Here is a 22,061-nt window from a genome sequence, read left to right as displayed (position 1 = left end):
ATAAATTATATATATACACATGTAATGGTATAATAGGTTGAAAAATTAGTTTTATCAAGTTGCAAAGTAGTGGATCATATCTCAATTATGACTCACTCACTTCACCCTCACCTCACTCACACGGCCTCACCCCTCACATCCCCATTCCCCTATTTCACACAGCCGACCCTCACTCATGGCCTCTCATCCAAAAATATCAGCGATTCCTCAGGCAGCCCACAACCTCAATCCTCTGCGATAACCCTCATCATCCCTCATTTATGACAACTCACGACTCTTCGTCCTCCGTCCTACCTCCTTAGTATTTTCTCTATCTTTTCTCAAATTTGAGATTAGGAATATAGTTGAGTTCCACTAGTTTTCCATTCTTTTTTACTTGCACTATATATGTGTGATTAACACTGTCTAATTGAGTCATATGACTCCTATCTTGCAGATGGGTTCCTTGCCGGTGTCATGAGTAAAGGTACATAACATGATTTGTTCCCCTTTTTTTGTTCCATATAAGTTAGATCCTTCTCTTAGTTTGACATAAGAGTTCGGGCACTGGCACTGTCTTCAACAAAACCTTTTTTTTTCCTTTTCTATTTTTTAATTTGATTTGAGGGTTAATTTGTAGTTTTTTTTTTTAATAAATATTTTGTACTTTGTCAATAGACTTGCAAGTCAACTCTTAATTCTTAATTCATCACAGAATCCTTGTGGAATGAAGGACATTTACCTAGATCAGTGAAGGTAGAAGATTGGGATAGGGATAGAGATCGTGAAAGAGATGATGGGGTTAAAGATAAACAAGAGATGGCATGTGTTTGACATTTACTTGATATTGCCATCCTGATTCTAAGACCAACAACCCCAAAACGAATTATCTAATAGTATTTTTATGGTTTCCTCCTTACTTGGTATGTATATTCCTTTTTGCATCGTTATTGTTATGTCTTTGTAAAGCAATCTCTGGTCACTCATGACTTATTTAGTTGCATTTGCAATAAGTCTTATATGAAGGAAGCTTCTATTATGTTGCAAAAGATAGCAGTTGTACACATTTGTACTCAAAATTGGTTGATGTCAAATAACATCTCAATTTTAGACGACAAGACAATATTGGAAGATATAAAGTTTTATGAAGCATTTGAAACATGTATGAATATTTATTTTTCATTACTTTGTTTTTGTTTTTTTCTCTTGTTTTGTTGCATGCTTGCTTTCTTATTTTTTAATGACTTCTGATTTTTATATGTTCTAGAAAAAAGGAATGGTGGCACATCTAACAGTGGAGATTCATAAACTATTTAGTCCTAACTTATCACCTTTTACTAGTGATAGTATGTATATGTAACTTTAATTTTTTAGCACCTTCCTTACTAATTTGAGTTGTAAGATATATAATTTTGAATTCAACGAATAAGAAATATATAATTAATTGATGCATGAAGGAGATCATATGGGATAGTTAAATTGTTTGAGATCATGTTTTGTATAGCTAGTATAATGAATACAAATTACATGGTGCTCAAAACTTTGTCGACCAATTGCTCTTAGCACAGGATTGTAAGTACTATACCTATAAATGTTTGGTGTTTTTAGTTTAATTTATGTTAAGGATACTTAAAAAATCACATCATGTAGCCTTACTAGTCCTCACTCTAAAGAATAGCTAGGTTATGAGACTCAGGCATGACTTTAAGATTACTGCTAAATCCCTATTCTCAAACTCCGTAACTTATTATCCTCAAGATACATTCTTATGTTTATGTAAATTTGGTGACCTCAACCTTTTAAAACTGGGGAAGCCCATGCTTGCAAGTTGTTTGATTCCGTTTGCTCTCTAAAATAAGTTGTTTGATTTGATTATATGTTGTTTGATTGTGTACAAGAGCTGTTGTTTGAAAAAGAATCTGCCACTACCAAGGACATTTGGATTTTTGTTTTTGCTTGTTGTTGCTGCCAATATCAAGAGACCAATGCATATTTCCTTTAATGCTATTTGAATATTTCTTTTTGCTTGTTGCTGTTACTATTGCTGCCAATATCAGGAGACCAATTTCAGGAGACTAATGCTGCTTAAGTTCGTCATTTTTTTGTTTATTAACTGACTAACCAATGCATATTTCTTTTAGTTGTCTCTTTTTGTTGACTTGGTGCCACTACCAAAGACATTTGCATTAAAAAAGATATGTGTTGGACGCAACTTCATATAATCAATTTTAGAAGATGTATTTGAATGCATGATGATTTGATGTTCAAATAATTTAGTATTCGGAATCGTTGTCACATTCCCGCCTGGGCTCGACTCTGTCATAGTACGATATTGTCCGATTTGGGCCCCAGCCACGCCCTCACGGTTTTATTTCTGGGAACTCACACGAGAACTTCCTAGTGGGTCACCTATCCTGGGATTGCTCTCACGCGAACTCGCTTAACTTCGAAGTTCCGATGGAACCCGAAGCCAGTGAGCTCCCAAAATGCCTCGTGCTAGGTAGAGATGGGAATATACATATAAGGCTTACAAGATCCACTCCCCTAAGCGATGTGGGATGTGACAACCGTAAACTGGCAAGAACCGAATCAAAACCAGTGTAGACCGAACTGTATTGTTCTTGTAATAAATTTAAGTGGAACCGCACCGAACTGAACCATTGATATTTTTCAGTTACGGTTCCAATTTAGGGGTGGAAACTCACCGTGCCCACCCCTAGACTGAAGGGCTACCCAGTTTTCTAAGGCACTTTCACCCCTAGCCATCTCAAATTTTAATTTCTAAACTCATCTCAACTTGCTCCAACCATTGGGGCAAATATGAGTTAAAACCTAAAACTCATTTATGTGGCAAATTTAGCCTAAGATTCCCCCTAGGTTAGTAGGGTTGGCCCACCATATGTGTAATTTTTTTATTGTATCCAATGGCTAAGATCTAATTTAATCAAATTCAAAGGTAAAAAAACTCTAACGGTCCAAATTTAAATCCAATGGCTAAATTAATTAAAAAAAATATTTTATGTGTTTCATATTCTTTCATGTTCCAAGAGTTTCAAGGCGCTAGTTTATAGATTTTTCAATATTTATTGGAATCTAAATATTTATAGGTTAAAATATTCATAAAAATGAATTAGGTAAGTCTACATATTTTTTTTAAAGTTACTTTAAGGAAAACAAAATATCCTAAATTCATTCTTTAATAATTTCAGGCAAAAAATTTAACCCAGAAGGGAAAAACTATTTCTAGGTTAAAAAATTTAGGTTTTAACCCAATGGTTGGAGATGGTCTAACCTATACATGGTATTCGTGTCGTGTATTCCCTGTTCGTGTCGTTTTCGTGTCATACCCGATATCTTAATAGGTCGTGTCGTGTAACACTTGTTAAAATAAACGAGTAAAATGACCTGCCCCGAAATGGACCCGATAATATTAACAAGTAATATGACCCAACCTGTTACCCGTTAAGATAAATATATTTTAAACCAATAAATAATAAAATGAAAAACATAATACTAAATAAGTATATACATACCATATTTTAACGTACAAAACATAAAAACACATTTTTCTTTTAAGCATATATTTACATACCCAAAATAAGAGCATAATAAAAAAAAACATTAGAACATTACAAAATATCAAATGTTCAAAATATTTGCAAAATTAAGGACATTGGAACATTAGAACATTGGAACCTTGCATATTTTCTTTAATAGTTTTTTAATTAATGTAGAAGTGTAAAAAAATATAGAAAAAATATATAAACGCTCGTAATGACAAACTTTACAACTTTCGTGAAGAGCTTAACTTCGAAATTCGCCACTATAATCATATAAATCATAAATCAAAATTTAATCGTTGATTGTTGTTTACATTTACGCTTCATTTTTCTCATCAAATTTTGTTTTTTCGGATTTTCCTTTTTTGAAAACATGATCTATTAGAGGATGCAGGAAGATGAACGGTTTGGATCGTGGACATTATGTTTAGAGTTTTACAGTTAGTGAAAATATTGCTTGATCTTTATAAAGTTTCTACAAACTATATGACATCGACTCATATTTCAGTTAACTGTAAATATCGAAAGATCTGAACTGTTCACCTTCTTACATCCACCAGATAATCATGTTTTCAAAAAAGAAAATTTTAAAAATGAAATTCAGTAAGAAGAATAAAGAGTAAATGACAATCGACGGTTAAATATAAATTTAAGGTTTATGGATTATAGTTTTGGATTTCGAAGCTGACCCCTTCATGGAAGTTGTAAAGCTTGTGACTATGAGTGATTGTATATTTTTTTTACATTTTCACTTCTACAATAATTATTATTAATTTTATTAATTTCTCCCTCAAATAAAAAACATTATTCATGAGGGCTTGGAGGATTTTAAAAATCTAAATATGTAAGTGTAACCATTATCTACTCGTAGAGGAATAATGATGAATCACAAAGTGTTTATATATTCTTTCACATTTTTCATACTTGTATGTATGTCTTCCTAGTTCTTACCTAAACAAATACTATACTAGTTTGTTTTAATTTTGGACAACAACATGTTAAGTAAAATTTATCCTAGTAATGATAATAAGGAACTCTCATAATAAAAATAAATAATGACTAATTTAAAAAAAAAAACTTATATAGAATAATAATACAAAACTATATATTTAATATAGAATATATTGTATATATTAATATGGCTATTGTATTTTATAATAAATCTTTTAGTAATTAAACTAAAATTATCAAAATATTTTTTTTCTTAAAGGGTCGAAACGGGTTACCCACGTGTTACCCGCGTGTATACCCGTTAAGAACCCCGATTAGTTACCTTGTTGACCCGAAACCCGTTATTTGCGTATCGTGTCAGAAACTGTCAGGTCTAGTCTAACCATCTGCAAACTTTTGGGATAAAGCTTAAAAATTTAAGTTAGAAAATTTTAAGTCATAATTCAGAAATTGTTTTTCTCCTCCAATCCTTATAGCTTAAAATTTTAGCCCAATAATATTAAATAATGATTTTAGCCTTTTGTTTTTCTCGATAATTTTTTTTGAAAATAAAATTTATGTAGATTAAATTAATTAATTAAATGAACATTTTAATTTAAATATATTTAAATTTCAATAAGTAATTAAAATCATAAAAATACATAGGTATTTATAACATTTTAAGTGAAATTTTATTTAAATTATTTTAGACGCTAAATTTAATTTTGGGTCATCAAATATATTTTTTTTATTATTAGATTTGATCTCATTTGATCATAGCAGTTAGATTATAAGTAAAAAAAAAAAAAGTTTTAAATATGACAGTTTGGTGAGTCCAGAATAATTTAAACCTGGTTTAAATCCTAGGGGAAATCTAGCCCAGATATATATTTTCTCTTAGGGCTTATTTTAGCCTAATGGTTGGAAATGGTTTGGGGGGTTTAAAGCTTATATTTTAAGTAAATAGTAAGTGCTTTTAGTGAGCAATAATTGTTCAAATGCATCTCCACTCAAACTGAATAACCTAGGCTATCAATATTAAAATATTTTTATAAAATAATAAAGATATTTTTATTTTTATTTTTGAATAATATTAATAGATTGGTTGAAATCATTTGAAAATATTGAAATGTTATGTAGGTAGAAGAACATAGTTAGGTTTTTATAAAAATAAAAAAATAAAAACTATGAATTATATATATTTTTAATTAATATTTTATAATTTTTTGTAATTCCTTTTTATTAGTTTTTTTATAATTTTTTTAATTCTGACCTAAAGGCTCGGCCAATCAATTTTGGCCTGGGTGAGCAACTAGGTTTTGCGAAGCCCAGTGGATTGGAATGGGTTGAAGGAGTTTTTTTGGGGGAGGGGATTTAATCCACTATCCCTTAGGTGATTTAAAAGTGTGTATGTGCTCTAACAACTTGTTAATTACACTAACACTGCTCGAGTTTATGGTGACATCAACTTTAAAGTTCTTTTAAGAACAAATTTGCCCTTGTAATGTATTACTTAAAAAAATGCCTAATGATAAATAAAATAAAAAATACTAATTATTTGAAATAGTAAAAAATTTGAAGAAATATGTGTGCATCTTCATGTTCTACTCTTCTTCTCAGAAAAAACACTCATTAGATTATTGGAGTCTGCAGCCCCAACTCCCCACCTCCACCAACATCTTCTAACTCCTCTCAAATCACCTCCCGCACTGCCACCTTATGTAGATCACTACCACCATAAGCCTAATTCCTCTCCACACCTTCCAAAATCTAGCATGAGCATCCATCACACGTGCTACCAATGTCGATACCAACTGTTTGGGCTTGAAATTAGAGATTTGGGCCAAGAAGAAATAAACTAAGGAAGGAAGGTTGTGTGCCTCAGCTCAATAATGGATATTTAGCCTAGGTGGTAGTCAGTCCAGGAAAGGAACTCTAAGGGGTTCGACCAACTCTTAATAGATTTAGGAGTGTCAGAGGATCAGATTGTGATAGTGGTTCGATCAAGTCTTGGTTATGTTAGGACTGTTGAAAGATAAAGATCAGAATATGTTTTGATAAGATTCGCATTATTAAGAATCTAAACATATGACTAATCAGATAAGAAGTGAATCGAGCGCGTAATAAAACTAAGTTCATGTCAAAAAGGCCAAGACTAGATAAAGGTTGAGTCTGGTAGGATAGAGGTTTGGTAAGATAATGTCAAGGATGTTCAGGATTAGGCCAAGAAGTCACAGTCCTGTTAGGATTCTACCACTTGGCAGGCTTGCTCATCATGAAATTCACGCTATAAATTGAAATCGTTTTGTAGCGTAAAGAAGACCTTCAACTCAATGCAAACCCAAAAACACTAACTGCCCATTAACCCCTTTGCCTATGTACATTCAACTTGGAGTAACATCATTGTGTTGATAACCGGCGCCATATTCAATTTGGATTAACATCACTGAAGTCGTAGAACCAGTCGATCAAGAAGTACCTTCATTTTGGATTAATAGAACTAATTCTATTTTTTATATTCTTTGGTTGAACAAGATCACTTCATCAGTTTTCCCAACAAAGTGAAGTGTTTTATGATCGATTACTCACAAGTGCAATCCAATGTTCGACATTCAGACAGCCAAATAATATTCACCATAAAGACATTCATCTCTTTTGAGTATCTTTGTCCCTACAATCTGATACTGATTCAATGCACCCATATCACAAGTATAGTTGAAGCTGTCGAACTTGGAGTGAAAAATCCTGAACATAGTAGTGATTGCATAACCTAGGGTTTTTCTCTCTTTTCTTGATAGACAAAACTGAACAACTTTTGCATTTTGTGTATTGAGAGAAACACGAGGAGTATATAGATCACTATGGTGTTGCGGTAGTACATGATGTGAAGACCATAGTGAATCTTATTGTACATCACTATGGTGTTGCGGTAGTACATGATGTGATAATCTAGATTAGTCCCCATGGAACAATTTGAATTGTGGCTGGGAGAACTTCTTTGGTGATGACATGGATTCAACAGTCAGAGAGAGAAGGCTTTTGATCCGAACGGTTTGCTTGATTAGGATATGAGGGCGATCCTTTCTGGTTACGCCCATAGGGTTTTCTTTATCCAAAAGGCGTCGTCATTCTTGCTCTTCAGAAGATTCAGGTTCATCGAATCTCTGACGATGAGTTTCCACCCATAGTGCCCCTATGGTGTTCAGGGGAGAGAAGTTTTGTGGGATTCTAAGCCTGCTTCTAGAGGCGATGTTGATGACTTACTCATCACTCGAACGGCCTCTACTCGGATCAGTAATGTCTACTGGGGTTGGGGTAACAATCGACACGATGGGTTTTCCCTTGGGGTTATGGCACTTATGTTCCCATAGCCGAAAACGAGGATTTGAGTTTAAGGGGTAGTCTTACTTGAGTTTTCGAAGGTTCTCATCAGCTTTTCGATGTCCACGAAGTTGGAGTGGCTCTTAGCCTGAAAGGCCACTTGAGTCTTCTACAACTTGTCAACAGAGGCACTGAACTTTATCAAGGTCTCCCAAATTTGGTCCATAAAGGGTGGGAAGCATTGATTGGGTTCTTGTTGTTTCCAGGTGTGGCTGTCATTTTCAGATGATTGTTACTTCCTCCAAGGGTGATGAAGACATCAGGGACCGGGTTATTCACCCTTGGGACAAGGGATGCATCATAGAGCGGGTTGTCTCTCATAATGGGGTTAACGTTGGCATTGAAAGAGCTTTCTTCAGCAGTCATGCTTGCAATAGAGTGATTTGATAGAGAGGAATATGAGTTCATTTTCAATGAAAGCATCAATTATTAGAACTAAATTCGCGCATCGTCGTGGATGGTAGAGCCACAAATTCAAGTAGCCTGTCAAAAAAACAAATAATCGTGAGCAAGCCTGAGGCTGAGCCAAGGGTGTGTATGTGTGCTTGCCAAAGGCTCTTTGAATGTCAAGTTAGTAAGCAAGTATATGACTCAAGTAGTGGGCAAGAGAATTAGAGTGCAATGATTGTGTTAACAGAGACGAAACCTAGAAGGGTGTATTTATACCAGTCGGGAGAGCGAGCTTTTTATGATAGAATCTTTTGTTAAGCCGGGAGAATCCTAAAGGATATCTAGAAGTAGATATTGCATCCTCTTTAGGTGTGCTTACTTGCAGTGCCCACCATTTCCCAGATTGTAGAAACTCCAAGACATATAGAGGATCTGACTGATTCCATACCTGTTCAGATCCCTGTGTCTTGCAGAACAAGGATGGTCATTCTCAGCGAAGTCGCTTGGACTTTGCCCACTACTTCGACAAGGATGATGGTGGTATCACTGCTTCGTCAGTCCAGCTCCGCTCGAAGTTGTTAAGCCCATGACCGGACTTCTGAGGTAACTGTATTCCAATCATTCTTACTCCGGCTTTGAAAAATTATATTCTCTTAGTATATATTAAGAGGGATATTATAATCACCTTTTCCAACTCATAACAACATTATTGAATTGATGGTAAGCTATCTTCCATTGATGTTTACAGGGTTTATTTGTCTTTTTATTTATTTTTTATTGCTGTGACTAGTGGGAATAATGAAATTGTGGATAGTGGATAGAATAACATGTCACATGCTTCCCAGTTCAATATCTAGAGTGCAATATTCGAATGAGTAGCCTCTTACAAATTATATATATAGATATAGATAGATATAGGTATATACAAAATTCAAATAATGAAGGAAACAGATGGCTGAAAAATAAACTCAAACTTGTTCTTTTTATTTTATTACAAAGTAAAGTTATAAACTGTTTTAATCTTTGAGGGGCGGACTCAAACTCGAGAGCAAGGCACACATTGTCGTAGTCAAACGACCTAATCCACAACTGTTAAACACAAACTCGCTCCACTGCTATTATTAATTGGGAGCGGCTGCTCCTCTAGTGGTTAAAGGCATGGTTGTGTGTTCGATTTCTCCTAATCGTTTCGCTTGAGTCCAAGGGGGAGCAATCATACCGAAAATCCGACAAAACTGATTGAACATGACCGGGCGGTTTGTGTAGTGTCTCATTTTTTTTTTTTACGTTTTCCAGCGCTACACCAAAAGGCCAAGCTTCTCTTTTGATATCTTTTAGAAGAGTACTGGTATTACAACACATAGTCCCGTTCTCTTGGTCGATCGGTGCAATAGTCCCATTCTCTTGGTCGATCGGTGCAAGGATGCACTCCATATAACGAGGCAGTTATAACACATGCTAGCAAAAGAGGAACTTGGACTTTGGGTTTGGTAGGTGACCTCACCTACCTACATCTGTTGAAAATGTGAAGGGTAAATGATTCAGGAATAACGGTAAAAGCAGTAGCCGGTGGAAAATGTAGAACTGAAAAGTCTCAGTATATATAAAAGCTCACCTTCTGTTCCACAATTCCTTTTTTGGTGTTGTGTTTTCCTACTAAACCCAAATGTGAGAATCTCATTTGAATGAAGAAATCTTTAACAATTACAATTTACACTGACCAGAAACTGAACAGGAACAGAACAAATCAATTACAAATAAAATTGTAGCCCTTCCAACAAATATGAACTCTATCCGCCAACGGCACCCCCCGATCCTTCTCATCCTCAAGCTGAATTCACCATCCCGAAGATCAAAATTTTGATGCAACTTCACAATCAGTGTTCCTTGAGGATCTGTGGACCATGGAACCACACCCATTTACAAAAATTGGCTTGAAACGCCACCCAACTCCAAAACCAAGAGGCGCTTTGCTGGGGTACCAACAGACAGGCACTCAAATAAGCCTGCTGTGTTATTAACAAAGAATCAAGAACAATCAAGGTGAATTGTCTAGTCCTGGTCAGGTTTTTCTACATCATGTACACCAGATGGTTCCGGACATATATCCCTAGAATGCCGTCTGCGTGAGGATGAATGTTCCCCGCCACCATTTGTCGGACCACTTCCCTGCGAACCGCTGGTTCCTGAATGTTTTAAGCCACTTGCTCCTTCCCCTTTCATAGTTGAGGCTCCTGGGATGACCACTACCTCAGATGAGCTGCGCCAGCTACCAAACACAGCAGCATTCCAAGACCCTCTGGAAGAAGCTGTTCTGAGCCTAGCAGAACCAGAGCTATCTTCCCTCACCACCTTCAAAGGGTTTTCCAAAGCCTTGAGAATATATCTCATTAGGGGACGCCTTGAGGGCTTCGGATTTAGGCAGGACCTGGCCACAACAGCCATGGCCCACACTTCCTCTAATAGGTCCTCATCCACAATCAGTGATGGATCCACAATTTTTGTCACAAGTTCTTTATCATATATACTGATGTATGGTAGTATCTGATCTAACAATTCCTTCACGTTGGTGTCACTAGAAGCACTTATGCCCAACTTACCTGTTACGAGTTCAAGTAACACCTTCCCAAAACAGTAAACATCATAGGCACACACTGCTGTTGGGGAACCTGTACATTTCAGATAAACATCAAATTCATTACTAATTAACAGATTTGGAAGTACAACTACATGCTATGACTCTGGTGTGTAAACATGCAGAAAAGCTGGAGTGAAAAAGTATGAGACTTTCAAAGGTGTCAAGTTTTTTTTTTTTTTTGGACCCTCTCCATTCATTTAAAATATACACTAGAAATTTATCTGACCCAATCATTATGTGCTACCACTTTCTATAAATAAAAATGAAGCCTTAGAGAATTATTAGGCATGTGATGGTCATTCTTTTATGCCTCAAAGATCGAAAAGTCAAATTACGCTATATAAAATCGAAAATAAATTAACATAAATAACTGTCCCAAAGAGCTGCAAGTCTGTTCAATGCTAGGAGAGCAATAAAAGTGAAAAAGTGAAAAAGAGCTAAAATGATTTGGGGTTCTACAACGAGATATGTACATACCAGAAGCACCATGTTCAGATGACCTGCATTGTAAAGAAAACTGATGAGAAGTTTGTACGCACAAATGCATCAAATCTTTACAAATGATGATTAAAATGGAAAAAAAAAAAAAAGACTCATAGCAAGGTTACACGCAATTTAGCAAAGATCAGCAAGAATGTAAACAGATCCAATTTGATGGGATCAGTATCATGAGTAACCTTGTCCCAGGTGCTAGTTTTGTTTAGGGGTTAAAGATATTAATACAAAATGGCTGACGTCTTTTACATTGAAATTATGAAAACCGCATATAGTGAAACAAGAAATAGGTATACAATGCACCTAAGGTTAACAAAACCCGCAGACAAAAGATGATGTAGGACAAAATAGGGTCGATTAAAGTGGCTAAAATTAGAGAAAAGACAATTGTGGACGATTGGCAAGAGACGACGCAAGAAAGAAAATTCACGTTCAACCATAAAGCATTTTGTGATAAAATATGGAAAGGCGTACCGTTGGAATATTCAGGTTGCTTGAATAGGTTTTGGGAAACTTTAAGTTTTGGGTAATTTTATCTTTCCTTGTCCAATAAGGATTAGGTTTCATATTCTCTAGTTAATTAGGATTTTCTTTTATGTTTCCCTTATTCATTAGATTTCCAATTACTACTAGAATTTGGGTTTGATGCCTATATAAAGGCTTATCTTGGTTCAGATTATTCATATTATTACCAATCAAATTCAGAGGTTTTCTCGATTTTCTGGTGGACTCTGGAATACTGATGGATTTCAGTTATGATATCAGATTTGACGGTAGTCGATCTTTCATCTTATGCTAGTCGATCCTTCATCTTATTTTCTGCGTCAAAAGAACATCTGTGTCATGCTAACTTTAAAAACTGCACAGGTTTACTTTGGGCATTGCTAGAGGGATTGAGGGAGGGTAGCGCAGCTAAGAAGAGAATAGAAGAGACTCGACTCGAAAGTGGTGGGGGTGGATGGGGGAAGATAGAACTGATCATATGGCATCATGAGAATTAAAAAAAGGTCGTACCCAGTGCACAAGGCTCCCGCTTTACGCAGGGTCTGGGAGAGGTGAATGTCGGCTAGCCTTACCCCCATTTATGGAGAGGCTGCTCCCAAGTCTCGAACCCGAGACCTACCGCTCATGGGCGAAGGCACTTGCCATCGCACCAAGTGCGACCTCTTATCATGAGAATTAAAATTAAAAAAAAAAAAAAAAAACTCATTTAATATAGATGATATATTGCAAGGAGTTAATAAACAAGGTAGCCACAGAATAAGAAAAATATGCAAAATTGCAAATATATGGAGCAGGTTAACTACGACAGCAGCAAGAAATGGATATAAAAGCAAAAGCACAAGCCTTTTTATAAAAAAGATTAAAACATGTCATGTATTACCATAGTAACTCAACAACAGACTGAATACATAATATGTCAAAATAAATATTTATAAATTCATAGACAATGTACATCCATGAATAGTCACAGTTCGAAAAGAGACAAGTGATTAGATGAAATTATTGACAGGACACTTACTGTGGCAACCGCAGCAACCTGGTAATCCTGCTTTGATGAGTGTCCCCTTCTTGAGAACAGACATCACTCAGGCTCCCTAGCCGCACTTCAAATTTATCATCAAGAAGTATACTACTTGCTTGAACATCCCTATAAAAAGAAAGTTATATCATTACTTAGACAAGAAGAAACAGAACTAATAAAGATGCTCTCTGTCACCTACATAAGTTAATCATTGATGGAAGTGCAAAGATTCAGTGCATAAAAATCTTCACTCTTCAAATAATTTATGCAAAGATTCCAAAATTTTGCTCTATTTTTTGAGTCTACCTAGAAAGGAATCGTGAAAATTTCTCTTAACATTTTTTATATTCAATTAAAAATCTTAATCAAACCTAAATGTCACAATCATCATTCACTAGCTGTCTAACCAATCATGTTTTGCAAGTTGGTCAAGTCGAATATCAAGCTAGTACCATGGGTCCATCCCTCAGATAAAATCATTACCAGGAAGCTTATTGATCAAATCTGCAACTTCCACATTTTGTCTATGACCCTTAATTACGGTACAAAGTTAAAGGGAAACAATATTCTTAAAGTTTTTCCCATCACTTCTGTATTCAAAACTCCATTAACTAATTCAGTGTAACTGCCATCTGATACTTCATTATACTGGAGAAGATTTAGTCTAAAATCAAATTGGCATTTGACACATTCAAACATCTGACTTTATGCCTCAGGGATATTATAATTGCCACTTACAGGTCACAGCCATATTATTGGTACTGAGCTATTTTTATAATTGAAATAAAGCAAGAAAAATATTATCTTCCCCCTAAATATGTCAAACACATTACGTAATTCTTATCTACTGATGTTCACAGGAGTATCTTGGCCAATATACCTGACCATCTCTGACTCTGAGTTTCTTTAATTCCTCTTACTCAGAATAATAAAATTTTGTGGATAGAGTAAACAAATGTAATGATCATCTTCTTACAAAGCCAAAGTCAATCTATTATACCGTTAGTTTCAATTTCATGGAGACTCTGAGATGAACGGGCAGTTGTGAAATATAAAATTTTGTGAATTCCCAAAATTGCTTAATGTTGCACAGAAAGCCCGTAAAAATCATGACCACAACATTCTAATGTTGAGGAAACATTGCACTACACAAATTCCATCTAAAAATCAACTTTGTGTATGTGTGCCTATATACATTCAACGTTATACGTTACATGTATTTAAGTATGTATCCATCTCAAACAATGAATAAAACAGATGCTAAAGATGACAAATAAAGCATACAAAATAACAAGAACCTGATTGCTGGAGAATAAAAGAAACGTATGCGAAGAGAATGATTTAAACATAGAAGATTTAACATTTCAAGTTACCTGTGCACGTAGGGGGGATTGCATTCATGATGCAGATAGGAGAGACCCTCTGCTCCGCCTAATGCAATCTTTAATCTCGTTATCCAATCCAACGACTGTAAACTATCATCCTCTGTGCTGGTTTTCTTGAACAAGGAATTCGATAAGTCTCCATTTGGCATAGATTTGTAGACCAGGAACTTCTCATTCTCATTCTCTAAACAGTGTCCCAGAAGGGGAACAAATCTTGCATGTGACACCTTACTAAAGAAATCCAATTCCTGTAGGTATGCTTCCTTTTTAATCGAGCATAAATCAATCCGTTTAATGACCACAGGGATCCCATTTTCCAAGACCCCCCTGAAGAGATCCCCTGAGTGGCCATTTTTTAGCAAGTTTGCATTGTTGAATTCACCCGTGGCTTGAAGCAGCTGCTGATATGTGAAAGCATCTCCTACACTAGAAAAGTTAATCGGTGCTCCTGGAGGTGGTGGACTGCCGCCTGCAGTAGCTAGCCCCACGTCAACTCCTCTTTGAGTTGTTCCCCTCTTGCGTAAACATAGGAGTAGCACCACGCAAAACAACACTAAAAGAACAATCAAACCAACTCCCCCTAAAACTGCTGCCAAGATGATCACCTTTTTATTGCTCTTCCCAGGAGGTTTTACTAGAGGTGGTTGTGTAGACTCTGGCTGTCCAAAATTATCAAAAGCCAAACCCCTATCAGCATAGAACGAAGAGCATTCTTTCAATGTCCTCTGATTCTTCACATTTTGGAGGCAATTGCTGCCAAGAGATGCATTTGTGCCCACATACCCTGGCACACCACCTTCAAAATAGTTTCCCGAAATATCAATATCGCTGAACCTTCCAAGTAAAGGCGTTAGACCTCCATAGAACAGATTCCGAGAAATATTGAATACTGCAGCAGTGGCATTAGCATTCGAGCTAGAATTGGGCAGCATACCAGTGAAATTATTGCCAGAAACATCAAGAAGGCTCAATTTGGGAATTGACCACAGGACATTAGGAAGACCACCCGTGAAACCATTGTTTCTCAGAACTATGACCTGCAACTGCGTCAGTGTTGGAAACAGATTATCCGGCAAAATCCCACTCAGCAAATTGTCTGCAACTATCATTTTCTGCAAGTTCCTTAACCCCCTCAAATCAGAAGGCACTGAACCGGCCAATAGATTGGCACTTAGATCAAGGTCAACCAAGCTACCAAGGTCCCCAAGTTGCGGAGGTATTGAAGCAGACAACATGTTGTTTGAAAGATTCAAATACTGAAGCTTCAACAGGGTCCCAATGCCGGGAGAAATCGACCCCGATAAGTAATTCCCAGAAATGTCAAGCACAGACAGATTCCCAAGGTTGCCAAAGGATGTAGGAATGGATCCAGTAAGGCGATTTTGCGAAAGATCAACAACTGAAAGGCCTAGCAGCTGGCTCAAACTAGCAGGAATTGTCCCAGTAAGGTTGTTATAAGACAAATACAGAGCAGTCAGATTGGTTGAATTTCCCAGACTCAATGGAATAGCACCAATCACAGAACAAGCAGTGAGATCAAGCACTTGTAGGGACATGAGTTGTTGTCCAAACCAGTCGGGAATCGAACCCGGAAGCAGGAAACTGGAAGCATTGAAAGACTGCAAAAGGGTTATATTGGCCAAAGCATTGACAGAAAATTGTGGGTTTCGACTGCCAAGTCGAGTCCTTCTAAACCCAGAAATGTTAATCCCAACAACTCTACCATTCCGGCATTCCACACCTTTCCAGATGAAGCAAGGGTCTGCCTTTATCGGCCAGTCTTTCCCTCTCAACCCTAAAGACGATCTGAGTTCCAGCAGCGCCGCCCGCTCAGCCGGTGAAACCAGTGGCATTGGCGGCTGGCTCGGCTGCTCAAATGTGGGCTCAAACAGCAACCCCACCACCACCAACAAGAAGGCACACGATACAACGCTTCGCTGATCCACCATGACTCACAAAAATCCAACCATGCCCATCTCTCTCTCTCTTCTCTCTGAGGAAATATATCAAACACTTACATTACATGTGTTTGACTACCAGAACTGCCCAGAATTACACCTGCCCATTACACAGTAACATTGCATTTCTCTCTCTAAAATCAACTTTTTCTCTCTAAAAAACACGAAAAGGCAAATGGAAGATTCTTACCTCAAAATTCACACGCTTCGAATTCCCCCACTACAAACTGTTGAGGGATGGGAGGAGAGAGAAGGAGAGAGACGCAGACAAATCTCTCTCCACTTTCTTTGCTTTCCTTTCTTTCTCTCTCTAAAATTCTCCAAAGATATCAAAAGTAGGAAAGACACAAAATTTAGAAACAGCAAATGGAAATGGAAAAACCCATTAAATTAATTATTCTAATTTTTTTGAGTGGGAGGGACAGAAAGTGGCTGGTCAAAGCTCCAGAGATCAACAGTGGACTGTCAAATTGCTGCTCTGCTAAAAGTATTTAGATTAAAATTAAAATTAAAAAAAAAGAGAGAAAACCTAAGCAAGTGGCTCAAGGTGCGGATTACTACTCTCTAATAAACAATAATAGTGTGAGAGATCTCGGTTCGATGCTCTGAGCTATTTAGTTTGTTTGACTGTGATTATGAAATTGATAAAATTGTCATAACATCTTCGTACCCAAAAAAATAAATAACCGTAATTTGTTACTAATTGCTTCTCATTAAAAAAACAAAAGAGAAAAAAAAAACCTGAATTTTCACTCTTACTTTGGTTTTCTAAATTTATTTGGTTTCTTCTGTGATTAAAAGAGCTGACACTGAAAGTGATGGAAAAGTTGAAGTCTTTGGAATGTGGGGGTGGCAGCTGAGTCAATGACGGACTCGGGGTTTGGAACGGTATGACTCGGTGGTGGGCCTGAACCCAGTTCCGGCGCCGGCTCAGTGGGTTAGGGTTAAGTTTGACCTCCGGTAATCCCGCCCATTCCAGCCAATCAGACCTATCCACTGTTCCATTTTTTCGGCTTTCCTAATTTTATCCGCTTCTACGGAAAATGTTTAAGGGAAGTACAGATAAGACCCTTTTGTATGTGATTCTTCTGATTTCTAGGCTGTCAAGAATTGGAAATGAATATGTGGACATGAACAAAATTGTATTCTCTCTGTCTCTGTGGGAGGAGGGAGGGAGTTATGGAACAAAATTTGGGTGGTAGGTTTTGGTTGTGTAAAAATGTTATATACTGCCACTTAGTACTACGGTCTAGTGATATTTCACTTTACTTGTAATTGATAGGTCTTAGGATCGATTCCTGCCAAAAACAAATTTGAATCATATTATTGTTAGTCCATTGTGAGGTTTAGCCTATTCCCTTAGCATAGACAATATCGTTTGTCAAAAAAAAGAAAAATTGGTGTGTACCTGAATTTTAATTACATTTTGTGGTACTTGATCATTATTTTTCTTCAATAAGCTTATAAGAATTAAGGTTTTTTTTTTTAATAATTTAAATGGTAATTTGCACCTAAATGGACACAAGGGGTTAGATTCTCTCTCTCTCCTCTCGAGAAAAACGTGTGTGAGACTTGACTTGTCACTAAACTTCGCTGAGTGGCACTACAATCCATTCAAAATTCATCACGTGGCAAGTCTTAAATATAATCTTTTATCATTCTTTTATATTTAAAATTTTTAAAATTATTTTTTAACCAATTAATATATTATATATATTAATGTTATGTTTCCTTTTTTATTTCTTTCCCCCTATTTTTTTTCTTCCCAAATCCCTCCCCCCCCCACTTTGTTTTGTCGTAGGTCTTAGGTTTCAGTACTCCCTCCCCTTTCTTTTTTAGGAAAATTAATGAAAAGGGCTTGAAAACTTTGAGTTTTAATGATAAGGACAAAATAAAGGGTAAAGTGAATAGTACCAGGATTGACTTTTTAGTGTAAAAATGTGGTTTTTCATTAAAGTGAACAGTACCGGGAGCTTTTCGTTAAAATTCCCTTCTTTTTTTCCCAGTTTTGTTTCTTTCTTTCTTTAAAAAAAAAAAAAAAGTTCTGCACCCACTCCAATTTTATCATGGAAAGCAACTAAGAATCTGTAAGTTTTTTTTTCTTTATACAATAGTTGCTTTGATCATGTGACATGAATAACCCACATATATAGTTGTATTAGGTTATTTTCTTTTCTTTTAATTGAGGGTTTTTGGGTTCGGGTTCGGGTGTTTGGTTTTTTATATTTATAATATGAATTAGGTTATCTGCTATGTTTGCTACCTTCTTTATTATGAGTCTTTAATTAATATGTTAGTCTAATCTTTGATATTTTTTTTTTCAATTGATAGGTTGTTGAGGCAATGGAGTTTGAAGATGATCTAAAAATTGGAATGGTGGTACATTTAGACGCTGAAGCTTTTCAGGTTTGCAATGCGTATGCTTTGAGGAAGGGGTTTAGTCTTTGTAAAGGGCATATTCGAAGAGATAAATCAAATAATGTTACGCAACAATATTTTTTGTGTTCCAAGGAAGGGTTTCCACTGTTTAAAGACTTATGCAATGACAACATGGTTGATAAACTAACTACATGAATAGGTTGCAAGGCTTTAATAAGATTTTCAGTAAATCAAGGTGTATGGAAGATTTCACATGTTAATTCAATTCATAATCATGAGCATGCCAAGCCTAAAGAAAGACAATTTCTAAGATCAGGTTGAAAAATACACGATGCTCATGTTGGGGTCATTAGTTCTATGGTGGATGCAGGTATAAAGCCTTCACCGTCGTATTGTTACTTAGTAGAAGAAGTTGGAGGGGCTGAAAATGTTGGATTCACAAAGAAAGATTGTCAAAAATTTTTGTATAGGAAGAAGTCTGAAACGATGGAAGGAGGAGATGCACAAAGTTTGTTTAATCATTTCAAGGAAAGGCAAGCAAAGGATTCCAAACTTTTCTATTCGATACAAGTAGACCAACTGAATCAGATGACAAACGTTTTTTGAGAGATGACAAATCAAGGTTAGACTATGATTGCTTTGGTGATGATTTATGCTTTGATACTACATTTCAAACTAACAAGTACAATTTGATTTGCGCTGTATTTGTTGGAGTTAATCATCATTGGAACAATGTGCTACTTGGTTGTACTTTTTTGTTAGACGAAAGCACCAAATCATTTGCTTAGTTATTTAAGACATTCTTAGAGTCGATGGGTAATAAACAACGTAAGACTATTTTCACTGATGAAGATCAAGCAATGGAAAATGCTATTGAGCAAGTGTTTATGGGGACATGACATCGGTTGTGTACTTGGCACATCACACATAATGCTACAAAAAATATTTCTAGCCTTTATGCCAATCCTGAGTTCAGAACACATTTCAACAAGATGTTTGGTGGTTGTCAAAGTGTACTAGAATTTGAAGCTGCATGGGATTCCATGACTAGTAAGTTCAACCTTCAAACTCATCCATGGCTTAATAAGCTATATAACCTTCATAATAAGTGGTGTCCTGCATTTAGCTTAGATACTTTCTCTGCAAAGATGAAATCCACTCAAAGAGTTGAGAGTACAAATAATGTTTTCCATCAAATGTGTACAAAGACAACAAGTATTATTGAGTTTGTGTTTCATTGTGAGAAAAAGCTAGAAGACATGCGTTTGACAGAGTTGCAAGAAGATTTTCACTACAAACAAGGTATGCCTCGTCTCAAAGTAATTAGTGGAATTTTATGTCATGCAGCTGAGGCGTACACCAATAAAATATTCAAGTTCTTTGAAATTGAGTACATGAGTTGTTCGACAATAAGATTAAGAGAAGTTAGTAATGAAGAATGAGTTACTATCTATGAAGCAATTGAAGAAGGTCATAAAAGAGTGAACATAATTGAGTTTATCTCTCATACATCCATGGTTTCCTGCTCATGTAAAATGTATAAAGCTAAGGGCATATTGTGCCGTCATGTTTTGAGGGTGTTTGATTCGAAACATCTTACTAGTATACCAACCCAATATGTATTAAAGAGATGGACCAAATTGGTCAAAGAAGATGCTTTTGAGTAGTGATTTAGATGATTCATCACCACAAGGAAATATGAAGTTTGCTCAATCATTACGTCTCAATCAATTGATGCATAAAGGAAATAGTCTTTTCAACTTAGCATCAATGAGTGATTGGGGTGCTCACGTTGTTAGTGAAAAATTGTTAGAGGCGATGAAGTTGGTTGAAAAAGACATAAAAGCAAAGAAAGCCTCAGATAAGGTTAAAAAGAAAAATAGCCTCTCTACTTCCGGTGTTCAAGATGATGATCAACATATATTGGATCCTCCAATCGTGAGAGCTAAATGTGTAACCAACAAGAGATTGAAGAGTGCTTTGGAAAAATCAAAGAAAGTGACAAAAGTTAGATATACCTCACGGATGTCACCACCTAGTACTATAGTTTCTGGTAATACTCATTCAATATGGTACTTTATACTTTTTATTGTGAATATACAATATTATTATGTAATGAATATATGTACACTTGCAGAGCAACATAATCAAGAGACTATCAATGCTCCATCAGATATGACAACCTCGTATCCATCATTTCATGGCTTTTATAATAAAGTTTGTATTGAAACTTATATTTGGGGTTATAAGTCACAATTTCTGTTATCATTCTAACATTTTGTTTATTGATTTAGGTTACTGGCAGTAGACATCTTGGATAACACAACTTTAGCTCTTCAACTTCAAGAATTCTTAGAAAAATGTGCAAATGCTAGAAACATAGAGCTCATGGATTGAAGATGGATGAATTGAAGAGACAATGTGGGATTTTTGTTCCTTTTTATTTATATAGTCTGGTTGCTTCATAATTAGTCAAAATAACTTTTAGATTCACCTTGGATATCAAGTTTTTTAACAACTTATATTTTGATCGAAGTTTTAGTATTATCTATAGTTCTTAATTATATTTGGTAGAGATGTACTTTCTTGAAAATAGAAAGTTACTACGATCAAAACAAAGTGAAAGATAACAAATATGAAAAAATTGACTCGATAATTTGGAGTGTGCACTTTTGTATTCATGTCACATGATCAAAGCAACGATTGTATAAAGAAAGAAAAGAAACTTACAGATTCTTGGTTGCTTTCCATGATAAAATTGGAGTGGCTGTAGAACTTTTTTTTTTCTTTTAAAGAAAGAAAGAAACGAAACTGGGAAAGAAAGAAAGGGGAGGGAGTACTGAAACCTAAGACCTACGGCAAAACAAAGTGTTGGAGGAGGGGGGGGGGAGAAATAAAAAAGGAAACATAACATTAATATATATATGATATTAATTAGTTAAAAAAATAATTATAAAATTTTAAAGAAAAATACTAGTGAGTAGTGAGGTGGAAGGAAACCTAGTGAATTAAATTATTAGGGAGCCATTTGACAATACAATGAACTTTGCCTGGTTTAAAAGATATCATGCATGTGATGATTAGGGCAAGCACATAACTATTTCATCATATTTTAGTATTCTTTGATTTACATAAAAAGGATGGGGACAAATCAAATATGCCACAAAATGAAAATATGCCACAAAATGAAGTGGCAATTTCAATTTCTTGTGTTACACTTTGGTTAATTGAGGTCGATTAGGTATGAATTTTTGTTTTCATTAGCTACAAATGAAGAGGATTGATTTTAATTGGATTTACAACTCAAACTATATTATTTGGGAAAACTATATGAGAGACTAGTATCTTGGAAGATAATTTCTCATACAAGGGCAGTTTTCCCAAAAAAAAAATTTATATGTATTTATTTTGGAAACAATCTAGCAATGACCCTTCAACTCA

General features: G+C 35.7%; 2 protein-coding genes and 1 long non-coding RNA gene across 5 annotated transcripts in view; 2 read left to right on the top strand and 1 right to left on the bottom strand.

The window, feature by feature from the left end:
• The first annotated feature begins 157 nt into the window (after positions 1-157).
• On the top strand, positions 158-1,164 carry LOC126621995 (uncharacterized). The gene is made up of 3 exons (XR_007623247.1): positions 158-301; positions 437-466; positions 695-1,164. It is a non-coding gene; the product is annotated as an uncharacterized LOC126621995 (long non-coding RNA).
• A 1,076-nt stretch (positions 1,165-2,240) lies between these two features.
• Positions 2,241-22,061, top strand: part of LOC126622557 (uncharacterized) — a gene marked incomplete at its 5' end in the record, with an annotated part of 75,970 nt that continues 56,149 nt past the window's right edge. Inside the window, one exon of the mRNA XM_050291345.1 lies at positions 2,241-2,255. Coding sequence (XP_050147302.1) covers positions 2,241-2,255 — 15 coding nt within the window. The remainder of the gene's footprint in view (positions 2,256-22,061) is intronic.
• Positions 9,818-16,845, bottom strand: LOC126621990 (probable LRR receptor-like serine/threonine-protein kinase At2g16250). Of its 3 annotated transcripts, none has more exons than XM_050290625.1 (5): positions 16,432-16,845; positions 14,272-16,276; positions 12,896-13,024; positions 11,356-11,378; positions 9,818-10,909 (listed from the first exon to the last, which is right to left on the bottom strand). In XM_050290625.1, the coding sequence occupies exons 2-5, from the start codon at positions 16,230-16,232 to the stop codon at positions 10,293-10,295; spliced, it is 2,730 nt and encodes a 909-aa protein (XP_050146582.1). In that variant the 5' UTR covers positions 16,233-16,276; positions 16,432-16,845; the 3' UTR covers positions 9,818-10,292. The 3 variants fall into 3 exon arrangements, with proteins under 3 accessions (XP_050146582.1, XP_050146581.1, XP_050146580.1); XM_050290624.1 differs by having other exon boundaries at positions 14,272-16,341; positions 16,432-16,844; XM_050290623.1 differs by having other exon boundaries at positions 14,272-16,844.

Source organism: Malus sylvestris, chromosome 5 (genome assembly GCF_916048215.2).
Source record: "Malus sylvestris chromosome 5, drMalSylv7.2, whole genome shotgun sequence".
NCBI lineage: Eukaryota > Viridiplantae > Streptophyta > Magnoliopsida > Rosales > Rosaceae > Malus > Malus sylvestris.
The sequence above is the reverse complement of the archived record's forward strand: the minus strand, read 5'-3'. Positions and strand labels throughout refer to the sequence as shown.